The sequence below is a fragment of the Maylandia zebra genome, linkage group LG16, assembly GCF_041146795.1.
Source record: "Maylandia zebra isolate NMK-2024a linkage group LG16, Mzebra_GT3a, whole genome shotgun sequence".
Classification (NCBI taxonomy): domain Eukaryota; kingdom Metazoa; phylum Chordata; class Actinopteri; order Cichliformes; family Cichlidae; genus Maylandia; species Maylandia zebra.
The window spans coordinates 14068261-14092625 of record NC_135182.1 but is presented as its reverse complement, the minus strand read 5'-3'; the positions used below and the strand labels follow the sequence as shown (position 1 = coordinate 14092625).

The following is a 24365-nucleotide window of genomic DNA, read 5'->3' as shown; positions in this document are numbered from 1 at the left end:
TTGAGACTCTGAGAGGTAGAGGAACAATACTTGGCATTAAACAGTTTTGCTGAAACAATTTTTGCATAAGAAATGTTTTCCGATAGCTGTCTTGAGTGGATACTTTGGTGAGTAAAAAACAAAAACAAAACCCAAACGTTTAGTAATTGAGCAGGCCACGGGGATTTTGTGTGATATGCAATATGTTTAGGACATAAGGTAAACAGAGATAATGTATGTCATTCATTACCGCCTCAGCTTTTATTCCTCAGAATTAGAATGGTCATGATTGCCGTGGTGCTGCTGACTATGAGGACTGGGCCGCAAACCCCTCTGCTGGTGCCAGCAGTGGAGAGTAATAGAGATGTTTAGGGTCTATTTGCCTTGCTTGCATTCCTCCATGTACTGCTGCTAAAATAATAAGAGGGAGGGTTACCTCAGGTCGGGCCCAAGCTGAGGGATACGGAACATGCATTGTTGTCATTGGCTCCATCTGAGTATCGCTCTTAAAGCCACAGTGCGGAGCTGAGGAGACGGGCACTGCTGCCCACTTTACAGACGCACCGTGCTCAGAGGCAGAGGGATGCGTGGATCTTAAGAAATACTTCAAATAATAATGTGAATTAATGAATATTACATTACACCTTTAGAAGTGCCACAACTTCAAACGGCGCTCATTGTTTTCTCTATATAAGTGGCTAAAGAGGAAAACTCTGAAGACGGGTTGTGTTCATGCCTTTGCTGTTGATTAACTGTATATGAAGCATGTGTTTGTATTCCATTGAAGTCTTAAGAGGATTTCTTTCAGTATTATTAAGTGTTATTAGCCCCACTGCAGCCCACCAGGCAATTCGAAAATCTTTATTATAAAGAAGAGGGACTCACAGTTTGTGTGCGTCTTTTTGTGTGTGTGTGTGTTTGTGTGTCAGCTTCTGATGATTCTGAAACATGAAGTCATGTCTATTTAAAATGTGTTTATTTCTCAGTGGGTGTGAGGACAACATTGTAGATGTCCATGTGTGAATAAGTGAGTGTGGGACCTGCTTAGTCATGCTAAAACACCCGTCTTACACCTCCTCTGTGTTCCTTCACAGGCAGGCTAAGAAACAGGATGTTAATGCTTGACGGAATGCCTGCAGTCCGAGTCAAAGCCGAGCCCCTGGAATCGGAACAAGGGGTAAGAGAGCAGTTGTTTTCCAGACAATTCCTTTTTTTTTTCCTGCTTTCCTTTCCTTCTTTCCTCCTCCCGGCAATGGGCTGATAATCACTCCCAGGCCTAAGCAAGTGAGTGACTGAGTGGGGGCTTAGAGGAGTGGTCGGAGAGCATGGTAGTAAGAAAAGAGAAGAGAAGAACCAAGAGGAAGAGAGCCACAGCTGGAGCAGGAATGCACTGGGGGTCTTTTAGGGAGGTGACTGGAGCCAGCGGAGTCCACGCTGGCTGGCTGGACGGGTGGGTGAGGCCTGTGCAGATGTAGCCTCGTCACTACTCTGAGGAGGAGGAGGGTTGCATGGGAAACTAAATCTTATCTATCTCTGCCTGTTCCTGCTTCTTGACATCTCTCAATTTTCCTTTATCCTCCCTCTGGGGTTTCTCACAAAAACACATGCACACATTAATACAGGCAGACAAACAACACAGCATGCCACACTCCTTCTCTGCACACACTATTACGGCTTCATCTGCTGCTTTGTTGTATCCTTTGCATGCCTCTGCTCTCTCACAGAGCTCCATGTCACCTCCGTGGTGTTTCTACACAGAGTAAGAGCTTGTCACTACAAGCCCATGTGAGCGCAGTTTAAAAATTCCACCAGCAAATCTGTAATAACTTTGTTTACCCGATCGGCTACATAGAACAATTTACTTTCATGAGTTCATTTAAATGTATTGATCATGTTATTTATAACAGAGGCACCTCGCGTAAGCTTTTCATGGCCCACATACAGTATCAGTGCTCTCTGGTCTGACGTACCTAGAAATAAAGTGGTCTTGTTATGGTGAAGCTGTTGCTAGGTTACAAGGGCTCTGTGTTGCTGGCATAGCTGTGTGTGTAGTGGGCGCAGACCACTTAATATTTGTAACCGTGATGAATTAGAATTCACTTATTATTGATTTCCATTCATAACCTATCAATAACATTTTTAGCTCTCTAATAAATCACCAAGGTCACTTTGTGGGATAACGGAATAGTTTCTGTTGAGATGAATCTGGGAGCATTAACCTGTGATGGATGAGAAAAATACGGGCTGCTGATAACCCGTCAGGTTATCTCGGAGGCCTTGCAGAGAATTGTTTGGCTGTGGAGGTGGTTTGTGTTGATAAGAATTGAATCTCCACATCTAAGGAATTGGCATAGAGGGAGCAGGTGGTTACTTTCTGGGTGTCCTTTCCTCAGCTGCAGCTTAAGGGTTTGAGAGCTAGGCTCTTGCGCTGCTACCTCATACCTTGGGTTTGAAATCATTCTCCTTGTAATGATGTCAGTCACAGACAGGATGTGAGCACTGCAGCCCACACAGCTTTGAAGTGCACTAAGATCCAATCTTGCCCTAACAGACCGAGCTTCCCTTTAGATGGCAGAGGCAGACAGACAGTTTAGGCTGCTGCAGAAATGTGGTCTTCATTTGGGTGGCGTGGGGCCAAGGGCTTGCTGGAAATGGTCTGCCTCGTTAGACAATTCGCCTGCAAGGGGCTGGAAAATCTGCCCCGCTAACCATTATCCCCTAATAAAGACAATGGCATGAGGACGGAGGCAGGCAGGCAGGTTGAGCGGCTCTTGCTGTATGTGTGTCAGGTTTGTAAGCATGTGTGGGTTTGTATCTGTCAAAGTGAGAGTAGGGGTGGCTTAAGTTTTCCATTTCTGTTGAGTTGTGTTTGAAGAAGAAAAAAAGGCAGAACTTTCGTTTCTGCATGTTTTGTTTATGTATAGACCGTTCTAATATTTTGACGAGAGAATTTTAAATAGAGTTCTTACTTCTCAACATTACGGCAGCACTCACAAATGAATGGAAACAAAAGGTATAATACCAATGGACTAAAAAAAGCAGTAGATTTACTTTTATAGGCTTGTAATAGTGTTGCAAGTATACTTTTCTGTAAGTGGCATGTTTGATGTCTTGCTGTAAACTGAGTTTGTGCCATATGATCATTTATTGTAGTGCAATTTGCTCACTTACCATCTAGTACATTAAGTTACTTTTAACTACTTTATAAATAAATTAACAGATAAGTAAAGTTTTTTTTAAGAAACAGTGTATATGTATTTTATTTAAAAAGGAAATGTCATTGCTAGAGCGCCAACTAGTCTTTGTTTAAAGGACACTTTCCAAGTGCACTGTCATTACAAACATACACAAATGCAGACAGAATTATTAGACCTCCCTATGAAAATTTAGTTTTAGTTCAGAAGTATTTCCAAAGTACTGTTAAACAGAGAAAGGAATTTTTAACACAGCTTGTCCAAACAGCCTAGCCCTATTTTGGATGCTTACATTCAACGCAATGCCAAACTACCCGGTCAAAATGATTAGCTCCTCTGACGTCAATAGTCAACCGTGTGTACTGTTTTTTTGCTGGTTAACAGCCTGCAGTCGTTGGTTGTCGTTTTCAACAAGCTTCTCTGATGTTTCCTGAGCAATCCCAGCCTGTTATGTGATTATCTTCTGGCATGGACATTGGTCTTCAGTTCATCACACAGATTTTCAGTAGAATTCAAGTCAGGGTTTTGCACAGGCCAGTCAATAATGCTCACGTTGGTCTTCTGGAGGTAGCTCTTCACCGTATGTTTTGGGTCGTTGCCATGTTGAAAGTAGCCAAAGCACTCTAGTTTCATCTCATTAGACCTGCACAGTCCATTGTTGTGCCTGCTTCTAGTTATTGTTCTCCCAAATGGGTTAAGTCATTCACTGGTGCCTCGGTAGTCGTTCTGGAGTCTTTACACACCAACTCTCACTAGTTTTCTTTCAGAGGCTTTGAAATCTTTAACTTCTTACTTCGACCAGGCTTCTTCTGTACTCTGTGACTCTTTCAATTTCTTTTGATTTCTGTTCTTAACACCAGGAAATGTTGTGATAACTTTTTATATGGGTCTTCTACTTTGTGAGCGTCAATAGTCTAAACCAATTTCTTTTGTTTTTCTGAAATATTTCTTGTGACAAATAGAAACAATTTCTGTTTTCCAAAGAAAACTAGTATGTTTAGAAATGCTATGTTGAAAACTCTTTGCTCTTTTAAAAAAGCACTTGGGAAGATATTGCCAGAAAAATTCCATTGTCCTAAACAATCAACATTTAGGACTGGGGCAGCATATCTGTTTTATTCATAACATTATTCATTCTGCACTTTACCACATGAGATACTTCAATGTCTTTAACTGGTAAGAAGACCTGCTAATACTACATGATTTTAGGAGTGGGCTACACACACTTACTAAGAAAGACACTGTTTTCAAAACACTGAGATTAGCCTCGGTGAATCTAACGGCTTCAAAGCCGACAGGCGGTATAGCTCCGGGCAGACTGTGACACTCGCTTTCTATACACAAAAATGGAAACACAGAGAGACCATGTGCAAAAGCAGCTAGATGGTAGCCCGAGGCTCAGCCAAGAAAGGCTACGTCAGACTGATGCAAGACAAAGTAGAGATGACGGTTAATGTTTAACTCTGTGTGAAATTTATTTAGATAATTTTGTCTTGGTAAATTCTTGATATAGCCACTAGATAGCAGACACTCAACCATAAAAAAATCAAACAAACAAACGAAAAATATAAAATGTGAATTTGAATAACCTAAAGGAGGGACGTGCTTGTTTAAATCTAGACATTGCTAGCATGGAGACTCAACAGAGTGTAACTTTTATTAAGCAAAGCAATGCAAGCGTCATCCGTCTCACTTGAGGTTGTTTGTATAAAAATGATAGGTTTATGTATCCATCTGTGCGTATAAATGTAGCCTGAAGCATGTTTAAGAATACAAGTGTATTCCGTTTCTTTGCCTCTAAGTACCAAAAACGTGTTTTAGAATAGAATAAAATAGAAAATCTCTTTATTGTTATTGTACATGTACATCATCAGCCGTTTGGTTTGGTTTATGCTTTCACACCAGTGGCTCTTTAATTAGCTGCAAATCTAACAGTTGAATACTCAAATAGTATCAAAAAAGTTGTTGTGCGCTGCCCATAACATCCCCACAGTGTCGGAGTCTCTCAGTGGTGCACGGGCTTTATTGTCTCAAACATGCACAGCCGGATACTGATCGCTGTTCTTGCTGATAGAGTTTGTGGCTCTCTCATAGCTTCTCTTATCTTCTTACTCTTTTTTGCACTTCATCACTGCACCATAATTCTTTAACCAAAAAACCAAAACCTTATTTGTAAACTTTGGTTTCATCTTCCTCTTTGCGATGAGGCCCACAAGTTCGATCGTAACAGAAAAGGTAGAAGGGAACCTGTATGACGCTCTCATTGTCGCTGTGCTGGCAGCCTTATGCCACTGTGGATTCGCAACGATCTAAGTTGCTTCTACTGAAGCCTTTACTGATATTTGCTTTAGAATCTCTAAATATTCTATATGTGCCTGTAGGTCGCTCTCGTTCTTTGAGAATAACTTTTAAAAGAGGAGAACTTTATAACGATTCGTCAGCCCCTTTAGGGAAGTGTCTCTGTTTGAATAGTACTGACAAAATTGAAGGAGATGTGATGTTATCTTTATCACAGTACACTAGAACTGATCATGTCTTCCATTTTCTTAATAAACAGCATGATTGAGCTTTTTTTTTTGAAGCAATACCCCTGAAGAATAACACAAACGAAATGCTGTGAAGGCTCATGCCTGAAATCGGTGGTGGGTAATGACCCAGACCATATTTTACTGTGGATCTTGACACGACACCAGTGACTCTGAGCTGAACCCCACTGAGGTTCAGAGTTCATCAGAAAGCATTTTTCATGGGGCATGGTTTGTTTTCCAACTGAAGAGGAGTTACGCTGCGTGAAGTTTTTTTTTTTTGTTGTTTGATTCATGGGGTTGTAACACTTCCTGTAGGCTGAAAACAAGTATACAAGTCTGGAGTAAAAATAGTAAGCTACTACATAAAAGAACACCCATACACACCACTCAGAAAAATTCGTAATTCACCGCAGATCGACTCTCAGTCAGCATTACATAAGGAAAAAGAAATGCGAGTCTCTGAAAACAAAAGTGAGCATGAAAACCCACATTAGAGAACATTTTTTCATTTCTCCTGCAGCTGCTATTGGAGTGATTTTTTTTCCATTTAATTTTAATGAGCTTTTCCTGTTTGATTATTTAAAAAAAAAAATCCTGGACGTGCTCGCTCCCTGATGGCACTAACTGTGACTCAGCCTCTGAAAGGCTCCACTGTGAGGATCAACACTGCTTACCACACTTTGCAGCACCCACGTTGAGCAGAGTGAGCCGAGATCAGCCGCATCACATGCAACTCGGCTAATCTGACATTAGAACAAAGACCGCGATATCAAGTAAAGGGGCCAAAGTTTGGGAGCCCTAAGAAGCAAATAGTAGCAGGGTGAGCGTCACATTTTCTACCGTGTGTGTTCTCTATTATCTTTTCCAAGTAAACAGGTTCCTGAAACGTGTGCAGACAGATGGAGAGGTTGTGTTACAGTCTGCTTGGTGTTAAGTGAAAGATGTGTTGAGGGATACGCTAAGCCACCAGCATTGGCCTTAGGAGGCCCATTTCTGAGAGACGGAGAGAGACGGTCAGGAAATTGAGCCCATATGATGTTTTTTCACCGTCACAAAGGAGATTTAAGAGAGAGACAAGGGGAGCCAAGAGAGCTGTGTTTGTGTGGGAGTCATGGAAAACAGGAGAAAAAGAGAGAGTGCAACCCAGGGCAGGAGAAGAGAACGAGGGAGCGAAAGGAGGCGAGTTTTAGAGACGTTATCTTTACTCGTGCATTTCTGTGCGTGACATCATGCCAGTTGAAGAGCTTCACGGGAGAAGTTGAACTCTTAAATGAATATTTTGCTCTGTATTTGTGTTTCATAACAAATATTTCCACAAAAACTATTAGAACTTGGATTTCAGCCATAGAAACACTCTGTCTTTTGAGGTTAATGTATTTTGTGGCATTAAACTGAAACATCACTGTCTCTCTTACGCCCACAGTCACCCAAAGTGCGCCCTTACACTGCGATGGACGGCGTCCCCTTTTTCCTCAGCAGAGTTAAACCGGAACCTCCCGAAGACCTGCTCGCCCACGACCTGCACTTCCACACGCAGACCGAGCCCGTCGACCTGTCCATCAACAAACCCCGCCCCTCCTCTTCATCCGCCACCACGATTTCATCGTCATCCCCCCTCAGATCCGCCTTCTCCCCGTCTTCGTTATCGTCGTCATCCTCCTCCTCCTCCTCTCCATCTGTTATCACCTCAGCCTCGTCGGTGCTCACATCGGGCCCTCTGGTTGCCCCGGGAACTGGGGTGAGAGGTCAGCCATATTTGCACATCCTGCACTCTGTGCCTCCGCCTCCATCCAGCCCTCTGAGCCTGCAGGGAGCCGGGAAGCTCGCCAGCCATGTTCACCGCATCCCAGTTGTGGTACAGTCACTGCCCCTCATGTACACCACTGCCGTTCGATCACCCTCCAGCCTCAACAATGCCATCATGCTACCTCTGCTGGATGAGGCCAAAAGCCAGGGCAAAGGTGAGACCCTGCTCGCTGAATTTGCTCTATATTTATACAGCTAACTTTGTTCTGTTGGGATTTCTATTAAAGCTCTGTCATTATTTTAATAAGATACACTGCAAAAAGTTCAACTATGATTCAGGTTTTGAACTGCTGCCTTTTTTATTACATTTATATTTACTGAGCAGCCTGGGCCCCTGTGAAACTCTAGCCCCACATCTTGTTTTGGTGTATTTTGCATGTTCTAAGACGTACTTATAAGGAAATGTTGCCCTATGGTGTAACAAAGTCAAAATGATAAACATTTTAATGTTAGATTCAATAAAGAGAAGTTACATATTCTAGCTTCTCCTGGCCATTACATTACAAATACTGTGTAGGCTTACCACAACCTAAATCCACTGAGGGTTTTTGGACTTCTATCCTCTACCTCTGCAGTAGAGCTATATCTTGAGGGGGGGGGACTTTGAGCTGCTCCCTTATTTCCCAAGGGGTCACGACAGCGAATAGATTCACTTGTTTGAATTGGCACCGATTTTACACCAGACGCCTTTCCTGACGCAACCCTCTCGATTATCTGTGATTGGAACCGGCCCTAGGAGTACGCCAGCCTGTGACTCCTCCCGATCTCAAACTGGGGGTCTTTTCACATCTATGGCAAATGTGTAAACCACTGCAACTATCTCTCAACGCCTTTATCACTGAGCTCAAAGTCTGAAAGGCTTGCGTGGATCAATCTAATCACTTTCTTTCTTTCCTACAAAATGAGCTACCTGCGATGCCCTGCAGGAAAAGATAAAGCAATACTTTCATAATGCAATTTCTGTGTTTGGAGCTAGTATTACCACGTTTTTCAGATTAAAATGTATCTCAGGGATACATATATTTCAAAAGTTTCTGAATTGAATTGCGTACTTTTTAAGGTCAATTTTTCTTCTACACCAGTGAGTTTTAATTAGGAAATCACGTTTTTGTTTTATTGAAAATTACAATTGTATTTAAAAATGTAATGGCTTACCACCTTGTTGGCGTGTTTCACCACTGGTGGCCATCATGATTCCTGATCAGCCTGACTGATTGGGTGAAACCTCTAATAGGACATTTAAGAGTTTGAAAGTGCTGGTACCTGTTCTTAGGCGCTACCTTTTGAGAAATATTACTTTTAAATCCGTTAACTCACTTAAAATAGGTTATAATCATAATAAGCTTCAATGTATTCTTACTAAGAGGTGTATGAATAGAGAAACCGCTCGCAGCTTTCTCTGGGAACAATTACAGAAGTTTTTTTGGCTGCACCTGGGTCAGATATAAGGGATGGCACAAACTGACATTTAGCACTGAGGATTTTGAAATGTTAGAGGGGGAAAGCTCAGTGATAAGCTGTGTGGTTTGTTATCTGGCAGGTGTTCTGCTCTGTCTTTAGTCAACACATTGCTGAGAAGGCAGACTGTCATGTCCATGCTTTCAGAATGGCCTCTCGGGCAAAAATGTTGCCCCTTCAGAGGGAAGATAAGGCTTAGAGCTTGAACGCCTTGTTTGTGTTTAACAGCCTCCAGTGCAGGTAGCTTTCCCTCTGTCAAGAAGCAGAAGTCTGGGGTAGTCTGAGAGTTAGACCTCTCCGGCCTTGCCTTGGATGTGTTGTTGGTTTTCTCTCTGGGTGTGGTTTTACTGCCAACCACTGGATGAGACCCTACAGTAGGTGTTTCTGTCCAAGTCTGAGCTGTACACAGGGCAACTGTTGGTTGTAAAAAAAGGTTGCTTCTTTTCACTCCCTGCAGAAGGAATAGACACATTAAGGCTCACACCCGTGCATGTACAGTACGTACAAGCAAACAAGCAATGATATGTAATTAGAGCATGTGCTCAAACAGACACTCGGCCGGCTGGGTGGGGTGGTCCTCAGAGATGGGCGTTTTTTTTTGGTTGTTGTTTTTTTTTGCTTTTTAAAATGCTAGATGTCAGTTCCCAGGGAGAGGAGAGAGGAAAAGAAGGAAGGATAGGGAAAAACAAGACTTGCATAATAGGGTGTGGATGGATATTGAAGATGGGTGGCACTCAAGCAGACGCATCCACACACACATACATAGAGCAACATCAGCAGTGCCCGGCTCTGAACGCACCCAGCACAAAGGAAACGGGGTGAATGAGTGCTGGGTGTGGTGGACGCAGTTACTTTTAATGAGAGTGCAAACGGTTGAGAACCAGAACATTTGGCTATTTATTGCATTTAATATGATGTCTACAAAATCCAACATTCCACCATCAAAGCCAAATCAAAAATGAATTAAAGCAATAGGAAAAATATCTATATCTGTCTATCCATCTATATATAGAGAGAGTTTTTTTGTTCCTGCCTTATCTGGAATTTCAAGTGTCACTACTGGCCGGTGGTTAAACAAATAAGTTGTTGACATTAGGCAAATCCCGAACTAAATCCAGCCCCCCTCCCACCCCCCACCAAGAAAACTTTAATGCGATTATTAAAGTTCTCAGCGTAGATATGAGGTGCACACTCACTCGCTTTTCACATACATACACAGGTTGGCCATCCTCTTTCAGAGAAGGCGGGTACCCTTTCTTTCACTGCTGTCTCCCTGTCTCCGGTAGGAGGTTGCCATGGAAACAGGGCTTGACTGGAAACAACAGGAGAGAAAGGAAGAAATCCGCTGCTCTGCCCACCTCTCCACCACTCCTCCTTTGTGTCCCTAGTTCAAAATACCCCCACCCTCCAATCCCCATTTCCAAAACGCGATGTATTTCTAGCTAATTACAGGTTTTCCATAGGGTTCGGCGAGCTGGTGACCACTCTGCATGTCTTAGTCTACAACAACAGCAGAAACCTTTAAAAGCAAAAGCTCCAACTGAGTTACAGCATTATTTCTGTGTCCAACCCACCCCTCCAGTAATAACACCATGTCTGCTCCTAACTCTAGACCATTATTATGGGCCATTATGGCCACAGTCTCAGCTGAGAGGGCAGAGAAGGTGAAGTCCTGATAGCTTATAAAAGCACCCTGGCTTACAGTAGATGGGGATGTTGTAGACCTCAGTGGAAAATACTGTATGTCTCCGTATATTCAGTGTTTCCGGTGATTTTAAGCAAGAATAGCCTTTACAGAACCGTTAACAGTGTACATTTTTTAAGTGCTGTATTAGAATGCCCTGCTGCTAATTCTCCATCTACAGCATGTCTTTGTTTTTTCTTCTGATATTAATTTATTGTGTTATCCGGGATTTTCGCCGCATCTGTCGGCTGAAAGAGAAAGAATGGACAGAATGGCTCCAGGCTCTGGCAGCATATCTGATGAGCTGTCCAAGGGACAAGTTTTCACAGCTTGTGGAATAGATGTAACCTTACTGCGTAGCTCAAGAGACAGAAACCACTGAGCTCACTGGCTCAGAGGGTCATGGTTCAACAGCATTGTGGTCTTTTTTTCCTTGTTTTTCATGGTTTTGGTCCATGTTGTCCAAAAGGAAACAAGCACCCACATATACAGTTTGCTTGTTAATTTTCGAGGTTGAAGAAATTAGCAGCTGATCTCTTCAGGTGTTGTGTACAGGTTCGTCGCTATGATGAATAAGATTCTATTTCAGGTGTGCATACTGTATAGAGGACCAGATGCTCACAGTTGCTCTCATGCGTGCACATGTTCTTTTAAGTTGGAAACAGTAACAAATGCGCGAATGTTTTCACACGCTGCTCACAGGCAACAACAGCTAAACAGTGCTCCACCCTGTAGTCTTATCTTTGTGGTTGGAGGCAGATAGAGATTATGTGCACACGTGTGTCCTTTTCACATGCTACTCTGTAAGTACGCAACCTCTGGGTACAGAGTCACGGTCGACTGTTCTGTCCTCCAGTTAAATGTTTCGTTTGATTGACAGCTCCTGAGAGAAAATACTGGCAAGTACTGAGGCCATCTCAACTCACGCTCAGCTACTGCATACAGTATGCTAAATAATGGCACACAAAAGAATACTTTTGGGGTTATTCGGATGAAATTGTATATAAAGGAGTTACTTCATTATAATTAGAAAGACGCACAATGTGATATGCCTTATAAGTTTACAGCGCCAGCTCCAGTTTCATGTGTCTGTCTCCCATGTCTGTGTCCCATCCTCACAGCACACATAGACCCCAACGGCCTGTCGCCAAGGCAGATCAAAAGTGACAGCGATGACGATGACCTGCCAAACGTGACCTTGGACAGTGTTAATGAGACCGGCTCTACCGCGCTGTCTATAGCCCGTGCTGTACAAGAGTGAGTATATTCATTTTTTTTCTTGAACACACGCCGGAAATCCTGGCGCTGACTTTTTTTTTCTTCGCTAACTTTAAAGCCATAAATCAAATGTGGATCTCTGCCATGAGTTGGGTCGGAGTTATGACAACAAGATGCTCAGAAGTATGTGGCTTTGGTTTTTGCGTTCTTTACCAGTGACCGGTGTTACATTGGTTACATGAAAGTTTCAGTTTGTTCCACTGGTGCATTATTGTTAGTGCTGGGGAAAGCAAATTTATGCGAACTACTGTTACTTTGCTTTATTACTGAGCCAAATAGTTAATAATGACAGCACAGCAGAGCTCTTTATTAAAATAAGTAGCACTCTGCATTGCATAAAGGGGAAAAAAAACAGCTCACAGAAATAATGCATGAAACTTAATACACGTAAATATGTTTTATAATATAACATCTTATCATGTGTGCACGCATTTATTAGAGGCTTTTATTTTTAAAATTAAATCATCTTCAATGGATTTAATATGGTAAAATTGAAAAAAAAAAATCCCTTTAGTCATCCAAGCCAGTGATGTTGCAGTCTTGAATTTCTGAATAGACAGAGCACAAAGTACTAATATGTTTTTGTGACTCCCTGGAGGAGGGCGTCATTATCAGATCCATTGTAATCCTTAGCATTGTGCATTTCCGTGTGGTTTTGTAACCGCTCTTCCACTCTTTGGATGTGTCTGCGTGGGCGTGCATCTATATGCCTGTATGCATATGGCTCAGACATACTTTATGCCCTGTTCGGCCTACAGACATCAACTCCTGCCGTGCCAGTCCATCTGTGTTGAAATGAAAAGTTGACGACAGCGTATAGAATTCTTATCAGAGGGAGGAAATCAGATGCAGAGAAGCATTTGGCTCGGCCCTGTCCTTGTTGCGCTGCTGCTCATAAACCCAGAACAGTCATAATTGCCAGCCTGGGTAGACTCAAGTTAATACCCATCAGACTTTTATTTAGACTAACTGTAAGGAAAGTATTCCAGGACTCCTTGAGAATCCTGCTAATGCCGTAGCGACATTAACAAGGCTGCCGGCACTCACTGTGTTTTGTAATGTTCTAGCTGGCAGGTTTGACATTGTGTACTAGATGTTGTATTGTTTGTTTGTCATCCATTGGCTGTGTGACCATCTACTGTAATTAACCTAAATCTTTTATTGTAGTTCCAAAGTACAGCACATAATAGTAAAGCTGTGGTTCAGGGGTACAAGTATAGGTTGCTGTGCTTCAGACACACACAAGCACACACGCACCAGAGGACTCAGGTTTCGATGCAGGTTATTGAAAGGGACAGGCGTGCCCCTGAGTGCCACACGTGGGCACCGGGTGGTCAGAGGAGAACAGAGGTTGGCAGGACACAACCTTTCAAAGCCCAAGCTTTCACTATGGCGATAAATCACCAGCCAGGGTTAGCATTGCCCTGCCAGGGCCTGCCCACACACTCACTTCTCTGTGTGCAAAGTGCAGACTGTGCTGTGTGGAAACTCCTGTGTGCACGCTGTGTATGTGACTGTGACTGTGCGTGCGTGTGTGTTAGTGTGAAAAAAAAGTATGTGTGCACTTCTGTAAGTATTAATCCTCCGGTGTGTGTGTGCGTGTTTTGTACTGTATGCATGCACGTGTTTTCTGCACAGTGGACAGAACAGCTGGTTCCAGAAGGAGGTCAGCCATTGTCAACAGGAACACAGACTTGCATGTTTGTCTGTGAAAAACAAAGCAGTCTGTAGTCTTCTTGAGTTACACGCCGGTTTGGCCGCAGAGAGGAAGAATGTGCGTTGTGTGTTGACATAGCACATGCACTCGATGGACATCTGCACCGCAACAGAAGCCGACTTATAAACATATCAGTCCACTGCGTCGCTATATTGCGTTTCTTTTCATTTAAATGTGTATGCCGCGCTTGTGGAAAGAGCAGCTTTACATAATTTGGCAGCCACATTTACACAAACAGTCACCCAGAGAGCTTCAGAGAGGTGAGGTGTAAGGGCGGAGGACGGGAGTGCCTGCAGCCTCCAATCCAGGTATCCATATATAAATAAATGAGTGAAAGGAGAGTTGGGTAGAGAGCGAGTTTGTGTGTATCATGTGCTACTCGGTCAGCCTCCTCCATATTCATGCGTTTCCCTGGGGATCAGAGGATAGGCTATTGTGGAAGAGTGCGAGTGAAAGAGAGGAAGACAGAGAGGAGAGGTGTGTGAGGCTGGGGGCAGGGGCTTGTGTTGGGAGGGTTGTCTCTGTTGAAGTCTGGCAGGTCCCCAAGGACCTGGGGGGCCAGAGAGCAGGTGGAGGGAGGAGATGTGGGCGAGGTGAGGGGTAGTATCCTCGGACAGGTACAGGAATGCCCGGTGGGCAGTGTTCCAGCGCACACATACACAAACTTGAGCACTCCCTTTCCTGTTTTCTTGATAATTCCACCAGTGCCTTGAAGCAGGTCGTGCTGTTGCTGTGCTCAAGCCGGTGTTGTGACCCCGCTGCGGGTGAGGAGTTAGAAATATGTATTGTGCTTGTATTGTGGGAAATCCCTAATGCAGGTGACACACACTCATTCCCCATGCTCCCCGTCTTTCTGTCGTATGTGTAGAGCCCAGTGGATGATGATGGGAAAAAAAAAAAAACCAAAAACGGGGAAACAAAGGAACAAAAACAGAGGTTAGCGCTGTTTGAAATTATTCTCAGCTGTACTTCCCATTTCTTTCTGCTACTTCGGGAGACACAAACAGACACATTCATACAAGCATTATGCTGCGGTGACTCAGGGTTCAAGGCAGAGTGAGTTTTCCTCTGGGCTCTAATGAGAAAATATAACCAATTCGCGGTCACACAAGAACTACATTATAAGCATGAAAGATCCAAAGAGATACATTTTGTGTGCTTTCTTGCATTTGGGATTATTATTAGATTTTTAAAAATGAGAAAAATTAATTTGTGCATCTATAATGAGGTAGTAAAAGTGAAGACTTCTTGTGCGTTTACAACGCTATCGTTGAAAAGCACCGAATTCCTGCCACTTTTTTTCTTGTTAAATGCTCTTAATTGACATCTATCAGATTATCAAAATAGTCATATATTATATAATAGTAATAATCAGGCAAATCGCATGACTGTACGTGTATTCATTGTGAGTGTGTAGCAGGAGCTTAAATCAGTAGGTCTAGTAATAACTCTGTCACAGTATTTCATATTCAGTTCTCTTTAAGCCTTTAACTTCTATTACTATTTTTCAATTATGCACTGAATTCTGCTCACTTTTGTTGTGACCCAATTTCCTCACTTGAATCATTAAAATGTCATTTAAGTGGGATTAGAAGTTTTCCACTGTTTACCTTTATGTCACTGGTGAGCGGTGGTGAGCAATGGGCGTTCTTCTTTGAGAACTGGAACATTTCTCACTTAATTTTTTTTTTTTTTTTTTTTTTGCAGATGCACAAAACGTCTATAAATACTCCCACTACTGATTACACCAATCTGTCACTGAGCTCTTGAAACGCAGCAGCGTTGTATTCGGTGAAATAATTTATGATGGTTGCTTGTTCTTTGTTTTAGAAGCTGTTGTACTCAGACCTTCCTAAATTATATCATAATCATGAAGTCACTTCATGGATGAAGTCAGAATGTAAACATCCGCCTCATCTGCTCGATGGTCTGAGCTCAGAGTGTATCCACTGGCTCTTCTCTTTACTTTCCCGGGCAGACACACACGCAGAGTTCTACAGCACCTCTGACTCTAAACGGCCCTCTAAATTTTCATCTAGATTATATGTGATGCGGGAAACTCATCAATCATTTTGAGAAAAGGAGTTTAACTCTTCGTCTTAAATTCTTCATTTGTTTTGTCATCACGTTACAGTGCGATATTCCCTGAGCTTAGAGAGTGAGAGAGAGAGAGAGAGAAATGAGAGGGGAAATGGAGTTCACTTCATATCTGACCCGTGTGCTCATTTCCTGTACAGCTTCAGTTTGGCAGTAAGCCAAGAGTAACAGGTGATCTGTATGCATTCGTGCGCTTCTGTTTCAGTGTATTTATATAGCCTGCGTATAGCTATGTGTTTATCTTTGTTGTGCGTGTATACTGTATCTGCATTTGACTGTGCTTTGGTGTAAGACAGAGAGACAGGAAGTGGGTTGTGTGCGGTGGAGACAGTTCACTGGAGGGCCTGTCTGGCAGCCCCTGTTCCTCTGACATGATTTTAGCAGTTCCTCCTCCCGCTACTCTGCTTTAATTTTACCCACTTCAACTTTTTACCTGTTTCCGAGCCTCACAGCATAAGCAGAGAACCCTGTTAAATATATCCCAAATATATCACTCCTCCCCTCTTTACAAAACAGAGATGTTCTTGTTTTCGCTCAATATCGTATCTCAGTTTTTCTCGCCAGTTTGCCGGCTGCGTGCACGAGTCATGTGTTGTGTAAAAAGGTGCTCACTGTTGCACAGTCAACAATCATGGGCGAGGCATGAACTTCTGACCGCCTCTTGCTGCCTTCTGGATTTCTCTCTGGGTTGTGTGCTTGTGTGCAGCGCTGCCTTCAGAACACAAAGATGACAGTACATTCAGATTAACTACAGATATGATGACTGTACTCTGCAACTGCGCTCACAAACACTGGCAAGTCAGACATGCATGTGAAACCGCACACACATGCTCACTGACACAGGCACACACTTTGCAGCATTGCTTCACAATGACAAATACAGTAGACGGTGATACTGACTGCTTGTTGGAGAGGAAATGCCAAAATGCAATGAGTACATAAATCACTCACACAGAGATTTTAAAAAAGACAAAAACTTCTTCATCTCACCACTTTTGCTTTAACAATAGTATTGGAACCATACGAATATCAGCCCTCTTACCTTACATACTTTTTCAGAGGTACTTAAGTAGAGTTGCACTGCCACCTGCTGGCAAAGCTGCTGCTCTGCCACCTTCAACGTGTCTATCTTTCAATATTCACTGTATACTGTCTTTTTTTTTGCATTTCAAAAATACATATATGTTGATTCCGTTTAGAAACGCACTACTTTTTACAAGAAAGAGATAAAATGGTTGTACTTATTGAGGGCATCAAAATCATCCACAAATCAGAAGACTGGTGGTTTGACTCCTAGAGTCTGACATGTTGAAATGTCTTTGGGTAAGATGAACCTCAAATTGTGTGACTGTGAGCTCTAGATCAAGCGCATAAAGCAAAGTGCTGTATGAACGTCTTTGTGCACTGTGTGCTTCCAGTGTAAATGCGTAGTGAGCTCTCACTAAGCACACAAAAGCACTCTGTAAATACCAGTCTGTCTTTTATCTACACACCTTTTCCTCTCTTAACACAATAACTAGTGACATTACAGCCGGTATGACGGTTATGTTTTATGTTCTTTTGGTTGCATAAAACAAAAACTTAAACCTTTTATTGCAAATCATCATCAGCTGTTCTCCTTGTTACCATCTGGCAGACGTTACAGGAGTCTGCCTGCTCGGACTACAAGACTTAAAAACAGTTTTTACCACCAAGCCATACGACACCTCAACCACAACACTTAAACACACACACTCCACAGGACGCACTCAGAAGCTACCTTGCAGCTTCACAAGTACTCTGTTTAATCTGCACTGGTCACGCCACTTTATTGTTATTAATATTTATATTTAAAAAGTGCAATACTGTAATTTTCTGCTGCTCATTCCTGTGCAATATCCCATCTGCCCTCCCGTCATATTTCTTTTCAAGATTTTCTTATTTAATCACTAGTGTACATATATTTATATTTATAGATACATATATATTTAGTCATCTTTTATCTTTTACCACGTCTCTCTAATATTTTGCTCTTTACTATTTTTCTATTTTTTTTATTATTTTATTTTATTATATTTTATTATATTTTCTTCTACTGTACCATGCTGCTGAGTGACTGCTGCTCGTCAAACACATTTCATTGCAATGTTGACCCTGTGCTAACTTGCATATGACAAATAAAACTGAAAACTGAAACTGAAATGGTAAATGGTGCAATAATGCAAGTTAAATAAACACTGCAATATTCTTCAGCAGGTTTTGAATTGAAATGCACTGCAAACTTTAATTAAAATGACTGACTTATTCTTCAAAACTTTCAACAACTGCTCTTTATCACGGAAGAAGACAAAGACATCATCAGACTCTAATAATGTTATCTGTTGCTACTTTTTGTCCTCCTTGCAGTTCCATGTCCCCGTTCAGTATCGACAGCATACGGCGTCCTCGGAGGTCGGAGTCACCGGATTCCAAAAAGAGAAGAATCCACAGATGTGACTTTGAGGGGTGCAATAAGGTGTACACCAAAAGCTCGCATTTAAAAGCACACCGGAGGACGCATACAGGTCAGTAAATCTACGTGTGAGAACAGTTGTTGTGAAATGCTGTTATTTTATTTTGATGCTGTTAAATGCTATTTGTTTAAGTCTAAGTGAGGTGGCATTTCACATTTTGAGAAAGTTACTGCTGAAAACCACTTTAGAGTCTTGACTCACAGAAGAAGAGCGTTGAGCAGCTAAACTTATTCTTATCTGTCTCATGAACGCAGTAAGACAAGACAGCATACGGCATCTTGGAACATTTTAATTACTTTTTGAGAAGGCTGAATTGTCCTTAACATGATTTATTTCATGAAAAGTGCTAAAACAATTACAGCCGTTCCTACTGAAACGATCTCCCGTTGTTGTGGACGGACACTGAAGTTATAGCTTCCTTAAATCATTTCAAGCCTCAGAGTCTGCTTTAAGTAAAAGGTGTATACTGATTGTAAATTGTATGGCTCCCTGGCACAACGTTATAGCACCACACAAGAAATTATACATTATTCTGTTCACACATTGAGAAGAACGTTACTACTCTGCACACTTTTTTTTAATGGTCAAGCATTATTTAAAGAATTGGCCTCGCAGTAGAGTCGTAAAAGAAAAGAACTGTGGCATATCATGATTAAGTGCATATACACATATGGAGACCATTTATGCAAATGAAATAAGCATGTTGCGTTCATTACCCCAACCGTGTAGATCTTTGATGATTGTGACACCTCACATTATAAAATCAGTCATTTCTCTCAGGCTGCTGCAAAGCCTGACTTTTCAGCCAGCGCACTAGCTGACAAGCAGTGAACATTAAGCTGTTAGGATAATGGAAAATGCTTTTCCCTGTAAAAGGTCTCTGACCTCAGTCCACAATTAGACCTTTTTTGTATTTGACAAGGTTTCTATGGAAAAAAAAAAGACACATTTTGCTATCTAAAGTCAAAATTTGAGGTTATTCTCTCCAAATTTCAATTTAATTACTTGGAAATTTCAAGTTATTTTCTAAATTTTGAGTGATTTTTCTCAGAGGTTTGAGTTAGAAAGGCAACTTTTTGAGATTTGAAATTTTTGAGATAATAACCCTAAATTTTGACTTATGGGTAGCAAAGGTGTCGGCTCCTGGCCTGTTATAGAATATAGCATATCAGTTGTTTAGCCAATATACAGCAATTTGCTGTTTATTCACTGGAAATCATATAGACTTTAAAGCCAGTTTGAGGTCCAACAGTATAGACTGCTCAGAATATTAAGATAACACTTGATCAAATTCATGTTTCTTTTTTGCCGTGACTTTGAATCCAGGCTTTTGCATCATTTTGTGCTTCCACAGTCTTTCAGTGAAGACTTTCAAATTGAATATTTCCCTGTCGAAATCTGATGCGTGACTTATATGTTCCTGTAATTTTTTTGTGTTTAAATATTTTCAATAATATCTCATCAGACATCCATACCATTTTAGTGAGTTATATAGATTCTTGAAACTTGTGCACTACCAAAGTGGACATTAGGTTAGCAGTAATTCATGGATTATCACTCATCAAGTGCAGATTTTCCTAATTAATTTGCCGGAAATGCGACTGAACATGGACTGTGTTTTCTGACTTCCTTTCCAGGTGAAAAGCCATACAAGTGTACCTGGGACGGTTGCACCTGGAAGTTCGCCCGCTCTGATGAGCTGACGAGGCATTACAGGAAACACACAGGGGTGAAGCCCTTCAAGTGTGCAGACTGTGACCGCAGCTTCTCCAGATCTGACCACTTGGCCCTGCACCGACGGAGACACATGCTGGTGTGAATCAGACGGAGCGCGATAAAGAGAGAGATGGAGAGGTCAACGAAAAGACACACACTCACATGCATACACAGGCAGCCAGGGGAGCGGGATCTCCCTGTGAATGTTTTCAGCCGGCCTGGACGCGCACACACACACACACACTATCACACTCACACCCACGCACAGACACAGACGCACACATGCCCTCATCCTTCATAAGGAGAGAAGACGGAGACAGAGAAGACTGATGGATGAAGGTGCACAGAGCTTGAGGAGCACAAAACAGGGTCACTTCTGGATCCTCTTTGGTTTGGAACGAAGAGACGGCAGGATCTTTTTTGTCTTTGCTTGGAGTATAATAGGGAACTGTCTTTTACAGCACTGTTCGTAAATGTTTCACTTTGATTTTTAAGATTAACTCTTTATTTGGACAAAAAAAAGTATAATGCAATTGCAACTGTGTCTTTTTTTGTTTTGGTGTCTTTCTTTTCATTATTGTTCCAAACGGCTGCTTTTCCAGCATTCATAATGTGAAAGACCCCGTTGTAAGGAATGGATTTCCTGTGTGAGCAGGAAGAAGTTTGGCCTCGACTGGATCACGGGAACGGACTTGGATGTACCGGTAGTTGAAGTTACAGGTAGTGTTTTTTCACCACGCCCCCCTGTGTGAGTCTGATTTGTGATCAGCAGGGGGCACCATTTAATCATAAGTGGTTTCATTTTCCTGTTGGCTTCTGCTCTTAGATCTGAGGCATCCCTTGTAGAAGCTAAAAGAAGGTTGGACTTTCACCTCTCTCATCGCCTGCAAACTGTAATCAAGATAGACTCAAATGCCCACAACCCGAAAAGATCAACCTCATCAGCACCTCCACTTTTTCAGTCATTCAATGCCTGGAAATAGGACTTGCATATCATCGCACCAGCACACACCATTGATGATCCACTCACATGGCCGGACAACTCCAAATCTCATCAGTGCTGTTCTTTATGTTTATGTTGAGCCTCTTCAAAGCATTTATTAGAAAAAGGAAAAAAAAAAATCTGGTGGATTTTGAGCTGTGATTAGCAATCAGTAAAGTGCAATCTTAAAGGATAAATATACTTCAGTATAAAAATGTTTTGTTTATTGGGTTTTGCTTCTTTTTTAATGCCTGCTTATTGCTTATGTTTGACTCAGAAAATACAACCCCTCATGTACAGTGAACTGAACAATCAGAGGAGATTTCCAGTATGTGAAAAAATAGAGGCACCTTACAGACTTTTATTGTGTCCTGACATTTCTCATTTTTTAAAAAGAAAAAGTCATTTCAGCTGGGTTTAACAGAAAAAAAAGGAATTTGTGTTGTGGTTTTGCACAGCACCGCAGCACTTGTCCATAAAATGACACTGACACCAGCTGAAGTGTTACAGGGATAGTGTGGCACCTGGTGTACAATACAGAAGAGCAATACATTCTGAACAAAGTGATGGGAAGGAACATTAAACCTCCTCTTTGTTCTGTTTGCTGATGTCAATATCCGAGGAGAAGTTCCCAGCTTGGCCACCTCCTCACGCTCTGTACCGCAACTCCCTCCGTTACTGACTGGTTTCTAATCTGATGTCTCCCAGCTGGTGATTGTCTCCACATGTATCATTTCTATTCCTGTTGTTTGTCTCAAACACAAACAAAGTCACTTGAAATCGCCTCAGACCAGATATAAGTTATGATTTATGTCTGATTTACCTGAGATTTGGTCATGTAAAAAGCAGAAAAATGCAGGAATTGCACACATGCATACACAAATACATGCACACTGTTTTTTTCCGTTCTTTTTTTCTGTGTGTGTGTTTGTATTCACAGCAGGAGTACCTTTTAGAAGCAGTTTCCGGCAGAGATATATTTATTGGAAAGCATCACTTAACCTTAATCAGGAAATTCAATTAAAAATATATTTTTATAGACCTAATAACGGACATTTTTGCAAGTATTTCCAGCGCTCTTTATGCTACGTAAAAGCTTCGGACATAAAATATCAGGCCAACCAATGTTATTCGATAATGCTGCCAAATGCATCTATTGGACCTAGGCCAGTAAAAAAGAAAAATGTTAACCTTTTCGATTACGGTACCTTGAAATCCATACACTTGCACGCTAATGCACAAACTTGGATTCCACATTCTCACTTTCAGTAAAACAGCCAAATCCAGGAAGCAATTTCCGCACGGAAGCGTGCGACGCCCTTCTCGGTTTGTTGGAGAACGCATGTTGTCATTATTTATCTGTATTGTTTGTGCACGACATTATGCCCAGTTGTATTAGCATTTTGGCAAAACCATATCAGCACCTTGTTTGTTTGTTTCGTATGATATTCAAATGATTTTATTTCAGATGTCAATTTATAAGCGAATAATCATCATCGTATTTTATCATCCTTATAATGTATTAGAGCGTTTTTATGATTGAGGGGCACGTCTTCATTTGCATATAAATCTTTCTCTTCTGTACAAAGGACATTTTGAAATGTTGTAATATATGTGATAGTGAAGATAAAACTTATTACAAAGTTCTACAGCCTGTACATACATTGGAAAAATAGGGCTTTTGATTAGTAGATGCAGGAAATACATTTATACATGTAAAGTCTTTTTTCAGAGACTGTAATTTATCTAATTTGATATACAGTGAAATGGGGCTAATGGTATTCATCATGTAAATGATCATATGTGATGTTATAGAACAGTTTGCTTTTTATTTTCTCTTTGGTTTGTGGTTAAACACATTCATGATCAAATCATTTTTTTTCAGTTCCCAAGGCTGAACCAGTGTTTGCTAGAATCGACCAATTATTTATACACAGTATTAAGGTACACAATTCCCTGTGTTGCTATTTTGCTATACCCGACAAGAAATTCTACCGATCAAGCACATATCAGCGACACATGTACTCCTGTATTCAGTATATGACGTTGCATGCCTTAATACACCAATTTCTGAAAATCTCAATTTGACTTGAAGATGGTGTCTCCATAGGACAGGGTGTATTGTATTTCCCTTCAGCATCTCTTTCCTCATATTTTAAAGCATAATTTTGTTACGGTAACCAGGGTCAAAGTTATGCAATAATAATAATGAATAGTGCCTCATATCACAAACTTGTAATATCAGCTGCTCTGTGCAGAGCTTCGATTTCAGCACGCGTGCTTGGATTAATAAATTTCAAACGAGAAAACCACGAATTCTGGGGGGAAAAAGAAGCACAGACAACATTATGCAAGTCGGACCTCTAATGTTGAACTTTCTTTTCGCACTGAGCCTTATACCATTGTGTACAATGCAGCATCTTCCCATAACACTTTCACAGGCTGTTTATAGCACACATTATTACTTTGCTTGCAATAAGTCACTTCCTCTAAGGGTAACAAAACCGAGTTACAAAGGTCTCTTGGTGTTTCAGCTTCAACACATCAATTCAACATAGTGATTCCATGGAAGATGATGAGGAATCATACTCACAGGAAAAAAGAAAAAAAAAAAGAAAGGAAAAAAAATCCTGTGACTGGGATTCCAGCAGTCACACCTCTCTTAATGAATACTTATCTTGCAGTTTCTGTCAGTTCAATATATATTTTACTTTCTGTATAACATCTGCTTTTGATTTTCCTGGTTTTGAAAATTTAGGTAGTGAAGCCAATGCCTTTGTTTCAAGTTTGCTGATATTACGTACAGTAATCGTTGTTCCTGTATTTATGTAAAGTGAGTGTAGTGTAAATATATTCAGATCTTTTCATTCTTACCGTAAAGAAAAATGTGATATTGCTCAACATCGCTTCAAAAAGGGAGATTCTGCTCATGGAATTCCACATCTGTAACAGAAATTTTTAATCCTGATATTTTTCAAAACTTCAACAACAGATGTACTCTTTTTTTTTCTCCTGTTACACTTTTTTTTGTTTCCTTTTCTCCGAGAGTTGTTTAAGTATCCAGTCAGTGTTTTTGCCTTTTTCTCTGTATTTTTCATATGGATGGAGCTGTGAAATTAAAATAAGTTCAAACATATACATGTATATTAATATGAATGGAGGCATGAAGGTTAATAAAGTTGCATTTTGTATGTAACAGACTGGGACGGAGCCAGTTGCTATCTATGACTGAGATGGGTGGAATGTGGTTTCGGTGTCACTTAGACATCCGAGAACTCCCATTCGCTGGCATTCGGAAAACTAATCTCGCTATTAGGGAAGACGTAGCTGAACAACAGTACAGTGGTCTGTACGCAAAGTTCATCAGACCGCTACTGGAAGCGGAAAAAGACGTTTTGAATCGTCCAACTAAAACATTGTGTACCTCGGTGTAA

At 41.3% G+C, this 24365-nt stretch overlaps 1 protein-coding gene across 3 annotated transcripts in view; it reads left to right on the top strand.

Moving 5' to 3' along the window:
- Positions 1-24131, top strand: part of klf12b (Kruppel like factor 12b) — a 42100-nt gene extending 17969 nt beyond the window's left edge. For 2 of the 3 annotated variants that reach the window (XM_004567984.4, XM_004567983.5), the window contains exons 2-6: positions 1074-1156; positions 7125-7662; positions 11771-11906; positions 18127-18284; positions 19871-24131. In XM_004567984.4, the coding sequence (XP_004568041.1) occupies positions 1091-1156; positions 7125-7662; positions 11771-11906; positions 18127-18284; positions 19871-20052 (1080 nt within the window). In that variant the 5' untranslated portion in view covers positions 1074-1090 and the 3' untranslated portion in view covers positions 20053-24131. The remainder of the gene's footprint in view (positions 1-1073; positions 1157-7124; positions 7663-11770; positions 11907-18126; positions 18285-19870) is intronic. The other variant, XM_076874738.1, reaches the window with a different exon arrangement.
- Positions 24132-24365: the final 234 nt, after the last annotated feature.